The sequence below is a fragment of the Temnothorax nylanderi genome, unplaced genomic scaffold (genome assembly GCF_030848795.1).
Source record: "Temnothorax nylanderi isolate EJ_2023f unplaced genomic scaffold, tnyl_v1.0 TNYL_tig0341_pilon, whole genome shotgun sequence".
Classification (NCBI taxonomy): Eukaryota; Metazoa; Arthropoda; class Insecta; order Hymenoptera; family Formicidae; genus Temnothorax; species Temnothorax nylanderi.
Window position 1 is genome coordinate 153554 of NW_027249403.1, and position 15416 is coordinate 168969.

General features: G+C 39.9%; 1 protein-coding gene and 1 long non-coding RNA gene across 3 annotated transcripts; one reads left to right on the forward strand and one right to left on the reverse strand.

Moving 5' to 3' along the window:
• Positions 1–3520: 3520 nt before the first annotated feature.
• Positions 3521–6910, reverse strand: LOC139781486 (uncharacterized). 2 transcript variants are annotated; one of them, XR_011720553.1, is made up of 4 exons: positions 6700–6910; positions 4893–5066; positions 3846–3955; positions 3521–3760 (listed from the first exon to the last, which is right to left on the reverse strand). It is a non-coding gene; the product is annotated as an uncharacterized lncRNA (long non-coding RNA). The 2 variants fall into 2 exon arrangements; XR_011720554.1 differs by lacking the exon at positions 6700–6910 and adding an exon at positions 6662–6680.
• Positions 6911–6934: 24 nt separating this feature from the next.
• Positions 6935–8917, forward strand: LOC139781496 (uncharacterized; the record flags this gene model as incomplete). The annotated part of the gene is made up of 1 exon (XM_071720346.1): positions 6935–8917. A coding segment is annotated over one exon (1983 nt), but the record flags the coding sequence as incomplete, so codon positions are not given.
• Between the last annotated feature and the right edge of the window lie 6499 nt (positions 8918–15416).

Below are 15416 nucleotides of genomic sequence, written 5' to 3' on the forward strand. Positions count from 1 at the left end.
CGAAGCTATCGCGTCCGCAATACAACTTAATAAGACATTACAAGCAGAATTACTGAGGAAGAGAACGACCACTGCAAAACCAAACTCTCTCCCTCGTATGGATTATTCCAATGAACGTGCACAACCTTCTAATCCACAAATCCTGCAAAATCCTATGCGCTCATTTATTAAACCGTTAATCCCTGGTCAGCCTGGACCGAATGCCCCGACCGGTAAGATTTGCAAATATTGCAAAGATCCTGGACATCTCATCGATGAATGCAGAAAACTAGCCTACCGTCGCTCCATCCAAGCTCAATACGAAAATAACCCCTCGCAACAATTATCTTCAAATACTTCTGGACCTAAACAAAACCAGAACTTTCAAAATTTACCAATGAAGAGTCCGGGAAACGCCGAACGCGTTCCGGCAGTAAGCGGTGCCCGCCCGAACGCAGCCGTGACTGGGCACATGAATCAAAATAAAAAATCGGTTCACTTCCAGAATATCGCGGAAACTCCGTTACTGCGCGAGTAAATAAAATAGGTAGAGTTGGTGAATCCCCAAATGTCATGCTGTCCTCGCCTGATTTAACGGGAAATTGTCTCTTTATGATTGATTCAGGTTCAGACATTAATCTAATCAAAGAAAGTTGTGTAGAAAACGGAATTTCAATTAACAGAAGTCACATATTTTCTCTGCAAGGTATAACCGCAGAACCTATATTTACATTGGGATCCATTTCGATACTTTTGTTGGGAAAAATAATTGATTTTCATCTAGTAAAGGAGGAGATCGGTTTCATGCAGCATGGCATCCTCGGCACAGACTTTTTCAAAAAATATAATGCCATAATTAATTTCAATGAAAAATACTTGCAATATAATGACTCTCGCATTCCATTTGCTGAATCTAAACATATCCATGTAGAACCGCGATCCGTAACGCCATTTTATGCCTTCGTCACAAATCCCGAGATGAAGACAGGATATATTCCCTTTTTAGAGTCCATTAAGGGAATTTATTTTGGTAACGCTATTGTTACAAATATTGATGGGAGGTGTCACCTCCCCCTCTATAACACTAATGACGACGGATATGATATAGAAGTCCCGTCGGTAGAATTGCAGGGATTCGACATTAGAGAAAATCTAGTGACAACTTCTAGCCTTGATGCTTCCCTAGGGCTTGCGTCAGTGCGAAATCCTACCCCGAATCCCCTATCCAAGTCAGAAAGTGTTGAAATCCCTATGAGACGAGAGTATGTTGAAGAGTACAAGGTAGCAGAACCTACTGTAGTTCCGCCTATTCCTTCTGCTTATCCCTTTATTCCTACCGATAGTCGAGAGTTGGAAAATATCGGTAGTAACCTTTCCTTTTTAGGACTGGACAAATCCCGCGGTACTGGCGACTCCCTAGGGCTGTCGTCGAATCCCGCTCATTGCGATAATCACATTGAAGAGAGAGTTACGGTAGTCTCGCAACTTCTCGATACAGAACATCTCAACCTCGAAGAGAAAGAGAACCTAAGAGAATTAATCATAAGATCTCACGATAGATTTCACCTGCCTCATGATCCTTTAGAAAGCACTAACGCTGCTAAACATTCTATACCAACTATTAACGAAGTTCCTATACACACTAAACAGTATCGCTTTCCACCCAGCCAGAAAGAAGAGATAGATAAACAGGTGAACGATATGTTGAATAAAGATATCATCGAATATTCGAGCTCACCGTACAATTCGCCAGTGTGGATAGTCCCAAAGAAACCGGATTCCGCCGGAAATAAAAGATGGAGAATGGTGATCGACTTCCGTAATTTGAATGAGAAAACAATAGGCGACGCGTATCCGCTCCCTAACATCACTGACATCCTAGACCAATTAGGTAGCGCCAAATATTTTTCTGTCTTAGATCTTGCCTCCGGGTTCCACCAAATTCCGATGGATCCTCGCGATGCTCCCAAAACAGCCTTCTCCACCCCCTACGGTCATTATCAGTTTAAGAGAATGCCATTCGGTCTTAAAAACGCTCCCGCGACATTTCAACGTTTAATGGATACTGTTCTGTCGGGTCTACAAGGAAATGAATTATTCGTTTACATGGATGATATCGTGGTATATGCACGATCCCTAGAAGAACACAAGGTAAAGATGGAACGATTAATGAAACGATTAAGGAAAGCCAACTTACAATTGCAACCGGATAAATGTAATTTCCTGAGAAAGGAAGTAGCGTACCTTGGTCATATAATCGGAGCAAACGGCGTAAAACCCGATCCTAACAAAATTCACGCTATCACTAATTTCCCACAACCAATTAACGCTAAAAATATAAAACAGTTCTTAGGCCTCACAGGATATTATCGTCGATTCATTCCCCAATTTTCCAAAACTGCAAAGCCTTTAACTGATCTATTGAAAAAGGATAAACCATTTGTTTGGAGGGAAGCCCAGACAAACGCTTTTCGCATTTTACGAGATTCATTATGTAAAGAACCAATTCTACAATATCCAGATTTCACTAAACCTTTCGTACTAACGACAGATGCCTCTGGATATGCTATCGGCGGCGTATTGAGTCAAGGAATAGTCGGAAAGGAATTGCCTATAGCATACGTATCGAGAATACAAAATAAAGCAGAACAGAATTATTCAACCATAGAAAAGGAATGTTTAGCCATTGTCTATTGTGTTAATCATTTTCGACCTTACTTATACGGTAAAACTTTTACCATTGTAACCGACCATCAACCGTTAACGTGGTTACAGTCAATTAAAGATCCTACATCGCGCCTTTGGAAATGGAGGAACAAACTCTCTGAATATCAATACGAAATTCGATACAAGAAGGGATGTTTAAATAATAACGCAGACGCCCTCTCGCGAAATCCTCCCTCTGCAATAGCATTACCTGTAACTACTCAGCCTGTAATTACTGAACCTGAAGACTCAGATAATGATTCCTTATTTTCTTTCGAACGACGTCACCGCAGGCGACGTCTAGCTAGCGAAGAAGAAAACCTTAACTCAGAATTAAATCGCGATGTAGATTTTGAAAACGATCTTTTCGAACAAGAAGACCCTCATTATAGAATTCGAGGCGAAATTAGTTACCCGGAAAGAGAGGATTTAAACCTTGAAACAGAATCATTAGATGGATCAGAAGAAGAAGATAATAACGACAATGACGGTGACGACAATGACGACGATGACGACGATGCTTTTAACGAGATTCTCTTTACCCCTGGGAATAATAATGCGGAAGGAGAACAAACTGCCGTTAGAGCAAATTTTGTAGATTCTCGAGAATCACTACTACGACGAAAAGACAACTTGGTCATATTTATCAAAATGAACAGAACAGCTTTCGATGAAGGAGCAAAAGAACTCGAAGAAAATAACCTATTCCCACACTACGATCACTTAACTCATACACGCGCCAATGTCTCACCTCTCAACCTCCACTATCTGATTTCCTTACCTATTAAAATTGACCGCTCTACTCCAATCGAAGCACAAGATATAAAAGACTGTATGAGCTCACTCAAAGATGTAATCACCGAACATCAATTAACATCAATTCGAATTAGGAAAACACCCTTTTTCGACGATATTCCCTGGTCCTATATATCTAACCAACTAACTAAATACTTAGGGGATACCCGACTCATTGTCACAATCTGCCGTAATCTTATACGTGCTCCTGAAGTAGAAGAACGAACTCCTCTGATCGCTGAATACCATTCTTCAGCCGTCGGTGGCCACAAAGGAGTCACTAAAACATACGATAGGTTACGTCAACATTTCTATTGGAATACCATGAAAAAAGATATTAGTGAATTTATTCGAAGATGCCGTACCTGTCAGTTGAAAAAATTAACGAGAGTCAAAACTCGTCAACCTATGGTGATAACTGACACTCCTGGGGCCGCGTTTGATAAAGTTTCAACGGACATCATGGGACCTTTACCTATGACAAGAAAAGGAAATTCATATATTCTAACAATACAAGATTTATTAACGAAATACTCCCTTGCTATCCCTATTTCGGAAACTAATTCTCGAACTATAGCCGAAGCCTTTTCTATACATTTTATCTGTATTTATAGCACTCCCAAGGCAATTTTAACTGATCAAGGAAGTAACTTTTTATCGGCTTTAATAAAACATTTAACTCGTCAATTTAGTATTAAACACTATAAAACTACAGCATACCATCCTCAAAGTAATGGCTCCATCGAGCGATCGCATCATGTACTAACTGAATATTTAAAGGTTCGAATCAATAATAGAGACGATTGGGACGATCAGGTACCTCTAGCTATGTTCTCCTATAATACTAGTGTACACGAGGGAACCAACTATTCCCCATTCGAATTAATTTTCGGACGACTACCCAGATTACCTTCGGCCCATCCACCATTAGAAGAGGAAACCCTCCTTACTTATCCACAATACCTGATCGATCTGTTTGACACAATCAAAGATATTCAAACTAAAGCCCGCGAAAATTTGATAAGAGCCAAAGAAAGAAGTAAACGATATTACGATCGTCGCGCTAATGTCGTTCAGTTCAATCCAGGAGACTATGTATTTTTGCTAAAAGAACCTCGGAAAGGCAAATTTGCTGACCAATACACGGGTCCACATTTAGTTTTGGAAGTTTATGATAATCATAATGTTAAAATACAATTTGGAGTCAGAACACGAGTAGTCCACACGAATAAATTAAAACCCGCATCGGTTGATCCAGGATGAAAGCCATTTATTCTTTTCAGATTCCAGGCGAGCTGAGCTCAAACGATCATGTAAATGTCTGTGCAAGGATTTCAACTCCTTTGTTATCACTCACTAAGGATTTATAATAGCGCAACTGACGCAACTGAGTGCCTCAGCTGTAGAGATACCTCACAGCTGTCGCCCTACGGTGGTCAGTTCCGTTTCCTCGTAACGCACGACCTCGTGCGTGGACCATACAACCACCTACGTTGTCCAACGTGCAGGGAGGAAGTCACTATCTGTCTCCCCTATTATCGTTGTTCCACCTGTATCCATAATTGCGTACTTCTAAGCGGGTATTTCTGGAAGAAAAAAATCAATCCGTTACAAACGACCTTTAAATACGACAACGTATACAAGCATTTATATAGAATCAACAGACATTAACTCTATGTGTCCCCCCGTGAGAATTCCGATTCGCAATCCGACTAGCGTTCTTAACAAATACCCACTCCTACGTAATTGCGTTTGTACTCGCTCAAAAGGATTTGTACGATCCCAGTCTAGAACTCATGCTATTTGCGAAAATTGTTATAATCAGGCAAACCGACCAAGCACGTTCGAGCCCGTCGATTATCACGTTTTGTCATTGAATGTTTCTAAATCACCCGTTTGTAATCAATGTAAACACTTCTTCCGTTCCAGATCGGAAGCTATTAATTGCAGCGAATGTGTATCTTCATTTCTTATGCTCGTCGGACTGATCCGACACAAAAATTATAATCCTAATAATTTAGCTGCGATACAATACGACGTCGTCTGTGACTATATTAAGGTCTTGGATTTATATAAGTAATCCCGAACATAATCATGAATAACGATATTGCGATAACCGAACTCTCAGTCCCTAGCACCGTCCGCTGTCGTTGTACCATCCGCGTTTGGGACAGAATACTTCACACGACTTGTTGTTTGGATTGCTATAAGGAGGCCAACGCAAATGTACCGGCCAGTAATTTAGTATATGAAATGATAATGAGTCATTGCGCCGTGAGAGGTCCCTATGGAAGCCATTTCTGTCCCAGATGTCACCAAAACCTCACCACTGATCTCCCTATAACTTGCTGCTGCGTCTGCATGACAAAATACACTAAACTCGTGACTACATTTCAAAATCAGAATGTTGATATCCGTTACGTTAACTTTGTTTACGACGTGCTAAACGATCACCTTGTGGTCGCCGATAACCAACAATCATTTGTTCAACCTCCCTTACAAGGATAATTTCATCAACATCATCTTTTTATATATGCGTTAGGTCACCAAACACCCTGGGTGAATAACATTCCCCGCCCGAGGCGTTGACGCATACAACCCAACTGCGGTACTGCCGTCTCGCCAAGAGCAGCATAGAGCTTACATCTACCATAGTGACCCCGTTACATTACTATACTCGCTTACATTATCATTCTTGATTCTTTATTCGCAAAATGTGTCCACCGAGACCATACATCTACAACCCCCATAAGCTTTTGAAGGATTATACCACTTTATACAGTAGCAAATGTTGTCAAACCATGGAATTCCGATTAGAATCGTACCCCGGTCGTATGTGTTTAACATGTTACGAGAAAATTGGTCCGTCAAAACCGAAATGGGATATAAAAACGACCCACTACTTAATTTACGGTCGCGTCGATAACACAATCTGTGCTCGGTGTGGATCAGACATGACAAGAAGTCGCTGCGCGGCTACTTGTTCGGAATGCCTTGGTGGATTCATGAGAATAATCGAAATAATGCGAGAAACTGGACACTACCAACAAGAGATAGTCAGACTCGTTTATGATATTCCGAGTCAGAGAATATGAGCATTCGTGCTGGCTGATCCCGCCGAAGAATAACCATATATAACCATGCATTATTATAATCATGTACACTAAGATCAATCACTAACCTTAGCCGAAGGCTTAAGCTATTAATATCTGTAGTTACCATACTAACTCCAAACGTATTATTACTTAGTTATGTAGTCGCGTTACATTAGGCAGATCCCATCTGCACCTACAAAAAAAAACACAAAATAACAAAATGAAAAAAAAAGAAGACCTAGATATAAGTAAGATAGATGTAATGTAGAATTAATAAAAAGATCAGTTGAAATATTGTTGCAGAAATGAAGTATAATATAATATTGGCATTAAGCCTACCTACATACGTCCTTTCCCTCATTGGATTCGACTGTGGAGGACAACATCTCAATATCACGTCCGTGTCTTTACTCGGGGCTGGAGAGTGTAATCTCGACCAGCAAACGCCGAACTCCACCAACACGTACATCCAACTACTCCAGCTGTCCGACTATGATTACGCCGAAGTCCTGCAATGCAAGGTGGAGATACTTAGAACTATACATTACTGTGGAATGCACTCGCACATATCACTTGTGAAAAATGGCATGTCCGAATACTTAATGGAAACCCCTTATCAACGGTGCTTACATTTGTTCACCGAGGGTACACTACCGATTGGAAACGCAGGAGATGTCGTTGATCAAATTAAACCGAATAGCACAACTTCACGCAGCGTTACCTTAGCCGGAACGGTGCAACACGATGGTTCTTGCAAGGGAGCCCAGTATTCGGATCCTTACGGGACTTGGGATGACGTCGTCGTCCAAGCCATCGTACGGATAACCTTAAAATCTTCCTTTGCACCTGTTAAATTGGACGCAGGAAGAATTATCCTCAGATCTGGGACCGTCTGTAGTCTCAGTGATGGATTCTGCTTAGATTCGGAGGATGGATATTCCTTCTGGAAACCCATGCCCACTTCTTCATGCAACCTGCATCAATACGATGTGTTGTACGAAGGACCTGCAACAAAAATTACAACGGGAGAGACCGGGGCAACACAAAACTCTCCTGTCATCTACAGTCTTACCACCGAAGACATCACCTTTGCCCTCACGAAAACGAAGGAACAGCCACTCTGTGGTTATACCTTGTTACGGACAGAACACCCCAAGCTTTTTATCCTGGAAAATAAGAAGGGAGAAATGTTCGCAAAGCGAGGCTCAATACCCGTCAACAACCTCGATATTTTCACATACGTAAATTCCAAATTTGTATATGTGGAAAAGCACATCAGACAACAGATGACCTCCCTTTACCACAACGTCATGCAACAGCGATGCGAACTTGAACGACAAGTAATAACTAATACCTTATCTTTCGCCACTCTTCAACCCGACGAGTTCGCTTATCGGTTGATGAAAGGCCCTGGATATATGGCCGTTACCGCAGGAGAAGCAGTCCACGTGATTAAATGTATACCCGTGGAAGCCTTGGTGAGAAAAACGGAAGCCTGCTACACCGAGCTTCCTGTAACCGTACACAATACTTCACTATATTTAACGCCTAAATCGAGGATCTTGACGAAGGTCGGAACTCAAAAGGAATGCAGTTATGAACTCCCCACATTATATCGGATCGACGATACCTGGGTTCAATTGACACCCCAGCCACATGTAAGACAGCTAGCACCACAGGAACTGCGACCCCTCGCCACTCTCTCATGGAAATACTTAACCCCAGGACCATTGGCTGCTAGCGGCATTTATTCTGAAAAAGATCTCGAGAAACTCCGGGATTACATCATGTTTCCGGCCGAAAAACCGGCCGTACTAAACTCTATGGCTCGAGGGTTAACAGGTCATTCAGTACAAGACGGATCCGTTTCCTTATATAATTTACTGGACGAGGAATCATTGAAGAAAATTGCCGAAAGCACGGCTTCTCGAATTTGGGATGGTTTCATCACCTTTGGTTCGGCCACGGCCGGAGTGATGGGACTATTTATCGCCATACGCATCATAAAGCTTCTCATTGACACTTTAATTCACGGATACGCCCTGCATTCTGCATATGGTTGTACTATGTATCTCTTCGGAGCAATATGGAGCTCCGTTACCAACCTACTTTTACACCTTGCCCGAGGACCATCTAAAGAATCAAGAAAACCAGCACAACATCAAGACGTCGAACAAGGCACACCACTTCAAGAAATAACTAGGGAGGAACGAATCACGCGCTCAGAACAGCCACCTCACGCCATTATAGAATCACACCCTAGCGTCTATAAAAACCTCTGCAACATGATGCATGAAATAGAACAAACTCCTCCGAAAACATCGGAGTCCGTTCTAAAATAAGGAGGGGGTTGTGACGTCACGCGAATTAAATTTTATTCCCTTTTTCAAAAACTCTTCGGAATCAACCAATTATAACTGTCTTGTCTCTGTCATATAACCTTTCGCTTTCATATTAACCTTAACTTCGCTACGATTCTATTCGAACTCTAAGACCACCTAAGGCGTTGCAGTCGCCCCCTACCATATGAATGATTCATACCTCGGCTGCACCGTAATGGCAGTAGGAATCAAAGGACGAAAAAGGATTTAGTTTCATCTCAATAATAAGCATCAAACTGATAACGCGAGAAAAATACTCGGGTTACCAGTCGCGAACTATAGCCGCATGACCTAAGTGTCCTTTGACTCCTTCCAAAGCCTCCTCGGAACCTTCTGGAAGGAAAATAATTCTAACCAATAGAAGCCGGAGAAACCTCCCATAATTACCATCTCTATTCGTCCACTAGCGAATCAGAACATAACAAATTCGGCAGGCGTTCAAATGTACCATTATAAAAACCCCGTACTCAGCCGGAGCAATTAGCATTCAGCGCATTTTTTTGCACAATTAAGTATCGAATCCTTGTCTATTAAAGTAACGTCAGTGGGCCTTCCGTACCAAAAGCTGTTCTGGCTGGTTGACGAGCTTAGGACCATCCGTTCTCGACGGTTGATTGACGGGTGCTCCTTCCGTAAGAATCAGCGTGACAATAGTAAGTTTAGTTCTAATAATCGAGCGAAGTAATAATTTTGTATTCCTTATCCTTATAATAAATTCAATGTTAAACTCTAGCTTCGCAATATTATAAATTACCCCCTGTTCCGTTCCTTATCCACTAATTGAAATAAACATTGCACATAAATCAAAGTCATGATAATTTATTCCTCAGAACCCCTACTATAAAACAACTGCCGGTTCCCGGCTACTGAATAAAGATATAATAAAATCTCCTCAATTACCCCTGTTTGAGACATTATTGTATAATAAGATCCTTGCTTCCCTTTCCACGTACCGTTCCGACAACGACACCTCTCGCCAGTCCCGGGATATAGTCGGTGTATGCAGACTGTCCTGAAATAACAAAAGAGAGGCTCCTTTACACTACGCCGAGGTAGTAGTGTCGAAAGAGGGAAAACAGTGTTACAACGCGGTTAGCATCAATCCGAGTATTTGTCCAAAAGCCGTGACGTAACAACGGCGAACATTTTATGAATTACAATATTTATTTATTATTGCATATACCGGCAGCAATTCGAAAATTTGGTGCGCTTTGGGCGTGGTCCACATTTCCTTTTGAAAGTTTCAACCATGTTTTACAAACTTCGTTTAATGGTACTCAATATGTACCTGAACAAATTTGTAAATTCTATTTCCGTCTTAATTATATTAAACGAAATAACATTTTTAATCGTCAGAACTGTAGCGCTAAAGGAAAGGCTGTATTTGATGCAATCATGAATGAATGTAAGGTCCAAAAATGTATTGAATATGAAGATACCTTAAGAGCATTTGGTTCCTCGCGTGAAATTCAATTAAATTTGACATATAAATTAAGTATAGAATTCTTAGTAGGGCAACGCATCAAAAATAATGCAATAACTTTTGAGCGGTTTATTTATAAAAATATTTTATATCATGGGACCAATTATTTCAGATTAATTAGGAGAACGAACAGCACAATAATAACAAAAGAAAAATCCATTTTAGTAATATTATATCTCTGTACTGTTGAAACGCTTACAGGTAAAAAACATAATGTGTTACTTTGTAATAAACTGCGAGTTCTTAACGAAGCGTTATGCAAAAACGGTAATATTTCATCGCAACATTTCTCTTATATCGTTGAAGAATCAGACAGTATTACATGTTGTCGACTTCGCGACATTGAAAATAAATGTGTTCGGGTTCCATTCGAAAATAATAATAAATTTTGTATTACACCTTTAGTAAATACTATTGAAACCGATTAAATATGTACATGCATCATGCATACATTTATTACATGTATATAAACAATAAAAAACCAATGTTATATTACAAAAAATCCAAGTATTTTAATCTTTAATTTATATATATATACCTTTATAACGTACACTATAATAACCACACTCGTGTGTTCCGATCTGTGTAATAACTGAATTGTAGTTCCGTCTTGTAATCTGTCTACTGCAATAAGTTGTCCACCGTAATACTTGTATTACAATAATTACATGAGTATGATTCGTCGAATGTAATATTTTCGTGCGGGATTACAATAACTACATGGATTACAATTCTCCGCCGGTCGGTCTTTTTCGTAAGGGCACAATCGAATGGCAAAAGAGAGGCCTTCCGCATTCCCATATCCTTATTTGGCTGCGAGAAAAAATCAGACTAATTAAAATTGACATGGTCATATCAGCAGAATTTCCAGATCCCCAACTAGACTCTTTGCTGTTTGATGTAATAAAAAAAACATGCTCCACGGCTCATGTGGTGCATTTAACAGGAAAGCTCCTTGCATGATGGATGGCAAATGCACCAAGAAATATCCTCGAGACCTGCTCCAGGAAACCCAAACAGGACAAGATGGGTATCCTTTGTATAGAAGAAGAAAGCCAGGAGATGGTGGATTTACAACAAAAATCAAAATGTGCATTGGCCAAACATATCAAGACGTGGACATAGACAACAGATGGGTGGTACCATACTCTCCACTGTTGTCCAAAATGTTCCACGCGCATATAAATGTGGAATCTTGCCAGTCTGTAAAAGCTATCAAGTACATCTGCAAGTATGTAAACAAGGGAAGTGATCAGGCAGTTTTTGAGTTGGAACAACGAGGAGATATTGTTGATGAAATTGAGAATTATCAATAAGGAAGATATATCAGCAGCAACGAGGCAATTTGGCGAATACTCAGTTTCCCTATTCATGAACGCTATCCGACAGTTGTTCATCTCAGTGTACACCTTGAAAATGGTCAAAGAGTATACTTTAATCAAAACAACTTTCAGGAGAAGCTAATTCAAGGGTCATCAAAAACAACATTGACAGCATTCTTTGAACTATGCAAGGAAGATCCTTTTGCCAAAACCATTTATTATTATGATGTACCGCGCTTAGAATGCATCTGAAAAAAAGTTCCAGCGACGCAAACAAGGAGCTGATGTAAAAGTACATCCAGGAGTAAAATCCATAGATGCTCTTGAGCGTATATACACTGTTCATCTATCAAATGCAGAGTGTTTCTTTTTGAGAATGCTGCTCCACATTATCAAGGGACCAACATCTTTTGGTGATTTGAAAATGGTGAACAATCAAGTTTTTGAAACCTTCAGACAGGCATGCTAAAAAAGAGGATTGTTGGAAAATGATGAACACTGGGACATGGCATTGTCTGAAGCAACTGCCACCAACACGCCTGAGACATCTTTTTAGCATTTTGCTGACTACCTGCGCTGTCTCAAATCCACTTCAATTGTGGAAAAAATACAAAGAGGATTTAAGCGAAGATATTCTATGGAGAATAAGAAGAGAAAAACCAACTTTGCAAATTAATTTTTCACAAGAGATCTTTAACGAGGCTCTAATCCTTTTAGAGGACCAGTGTTTGTCAATGGCAGGACGAGGCCTAGAAAAATGCGGACTGCCAACACCCGATAGAAACAACAACAAACAAAGCAATGAATTTCTGCGGAGATGAATTATAATGCCAAAGACATAGAAGCATATGTTGCTGCCAATAAACCGCTATTAATTACAGATCAAAGAGAGGCCTATAATAAAGTTCTGGACATGATAAGCAAAGATCATGGAGGCATCTGTTTCCTCGATGCACCAGGGGGGACAGGCAAAACATTTGTGATCAACTTAATCTTGGCAAAAGTTTGTCTACAAAAGAATATAGCAGTTGCAGTAGCATCCTCTGGAATCGCTTCAACTCTTCTGGAAGGTGGCCGGACAGCACATTCTACCTTTAAATTGCCTTTAACATGACCCATGAAGAATATCCTGTATGCAATATTTCCAAAAGATCAGGATAGGCAAAAGTCCTTCAAGAGTGCAGTGTAATAATTTGGGATGGATGTATGATGTCTCACAAACAAGATCTGGAAGCTTTAAACAGGACACTTCAAGATTTGCGTGGAAAAAATACCCTCATGGGGGGAACTGTAGTTGTATTGGTTGGAGACTTTCGTCAGACACTCCCTGTTATACCGAGGTCGACACCAGCAGACGAACTCAATGCATGCTTAAAAGCATCTGATCTATGGAGACATGTAACAAAAATGTCATTGACCACAAATATACAAGTTTATCTGCAAAAACAAACTTCAATGAGAGAGTTTTCAGAGAAGCTGCTTGAACTAGGTAATGGTAAAATACCAGCTGAAAAAGAAACTGGTTTGATTGCATTACCTAAAGGATTATGCAATGTTTTGGAAAGGGAAGAAAAACTAGCGGAAAAAGTTTATCCAAACATTGAACAAAATTACAAGAATCATGAGTGGCTGTGTGAAAGAGCAATTCTAGCTAATCAAAAAATGAGAGCGTCAAAAAGATCAATGCACACATACAAAATTTACTTCCTGGTGGAATCACAACCTACAAATCAATTGACAGTGTGACAGAAGAAGCACAAGCAGTTCAATAAACGACAGAATTCCTCAACTCATTGGAACCTGCAGGTATGCCACCTCACAATATCCCTTTCTAAAAAAGGCATGGATAGTTTATTGTTGCCTCTTTTCCGCGATGCTGATTGGTTGTCTCGAAACTCGATCTTGATTTTGATACCAGTCACTTCAATTCGTGGCTGTCGCGAGCGGTGATATTTTGACATTTGACAGTTACGTAGAAGAGGGTTAGCATAAGTTTTTCTGCAATCCATCGATCAAGGACGAGAGAGAGAGAGAGAGAGAGAGAGAGAGAGAGAGAGAGAGAGAGAGAGAGAGAGAGAGAGAGAGAGAGAGAGAGAGAAAGAGAGAGAGAGAGAGAGAGGAGAAAAAAGAAAGAAAAGATAAGGAAGAAAAGAAGGAGTAAGAGTGAAAAAAAAAGGTATGTATCTTATATATCAAATTTATACTTAAAAACATTTTTGTCTTTCCATTTCTTCGTCTCTCTGTTTTATTTCCTTTCTATCTCATCATCTTATTGTCTTTCTGTCTTTCCGTTTGTTTGTCTATCAGTTGGAACCATTTTCAAAATTTTAAAGCTTATCCAGACAAATTTATTTATATATTTATATGTATGTATTTTAATTATAATAAAAAAAAGAATTATGATTAAAATACATACATGGGTGTTTCTACGTAAATAGCGTTTTTTCAGATTGCAAATATCTCAATTTCAAACATACCTAAAAAAATTTTTTTTTCCTGTTTTTGAGTGAATATAGAAGCAAAAACATACCCTGAAAGCCAGCGTACTACAACATCAAAAACCTGAAGGTAATGGCTTATTCATCAGTGATCTGGTAAAGTGCGGTAATGAGTCGACTTTGCATGTCTAGTAAAATATTGAATTACCTCAACAATGAGTGATTTTGAGAGGAAATGTCAAAAAAATTCCGTTTTTGGGGCCAAAACGTTTTGGGGCCTTTGGGACCAAAAAAATATTTTACCGTATTTGATTTTATTTCGCCGTATTTTACCGTATTTGATTTTATTTCGCCGTATTTTACCGTGTTTGATTTTATTTCAACGTTTTTTACCGTGTTTGATTTTATTTCAACGTCAAACCCATGAATGGCCAGATGAATGACATGCCAGTAGACTGACATTTCATGGTTGAATTAATCTCACTTTCTCCTGAATTGACGTAAACCAATTTCCATTAAAAATCAAGTTTAGCCTACCGAATATCATCAGAATTTTACCACTAGAAGGAAAAATTTACTGCGATATAATAAAAAAAGATGTGCCAGGCAAATGACGCGTAATTTTATGACATACCTTTTCTCAAGTGAAATACACGATTACGATTGTATCACGCTCAAAACAACCAACCACCAACAATGTAAACAACACACCTGATGTCCAATTCTTGAAATCTCCACACCAGACTCCCATTGAATCGATGCAACATGGCGGAACCGCGGTAAAATTCAAAATGTGCAATTTTACTCCATATGTCCGGACCAAGTTTGAAGCCGGTTTTTTCGGTTCCAAAGGGAGATTTATGTTTAATAATGATGTTAAAATCTTAGTTTTATATTATGATTGAATGAACATGGGGAATTTTCAATTGAGTTTGCAAATGGAGGGAGTAAGTGTAACTGGAATAGAGAATTTTCGACAATGGACAGGCCAGGTGTTCGCGATCGAACCGCAGTCCCCCGTGAATAATCGCGAGGAGAATTCTCGCTTAAGCCTAGCATTGTTTCGGGAAAGACCGTCGTTATTCCAGAAGTTCTCGAGAAGCCGAGAGACGATCGCTTGTTTTTCCACGCGTACTTACTCTGTCCCTTTTGCCTCAGCGCGCGACGTAAACATCAGGGACGGAGCACATGACCATGGCGAAAACAGCTGATCGGTT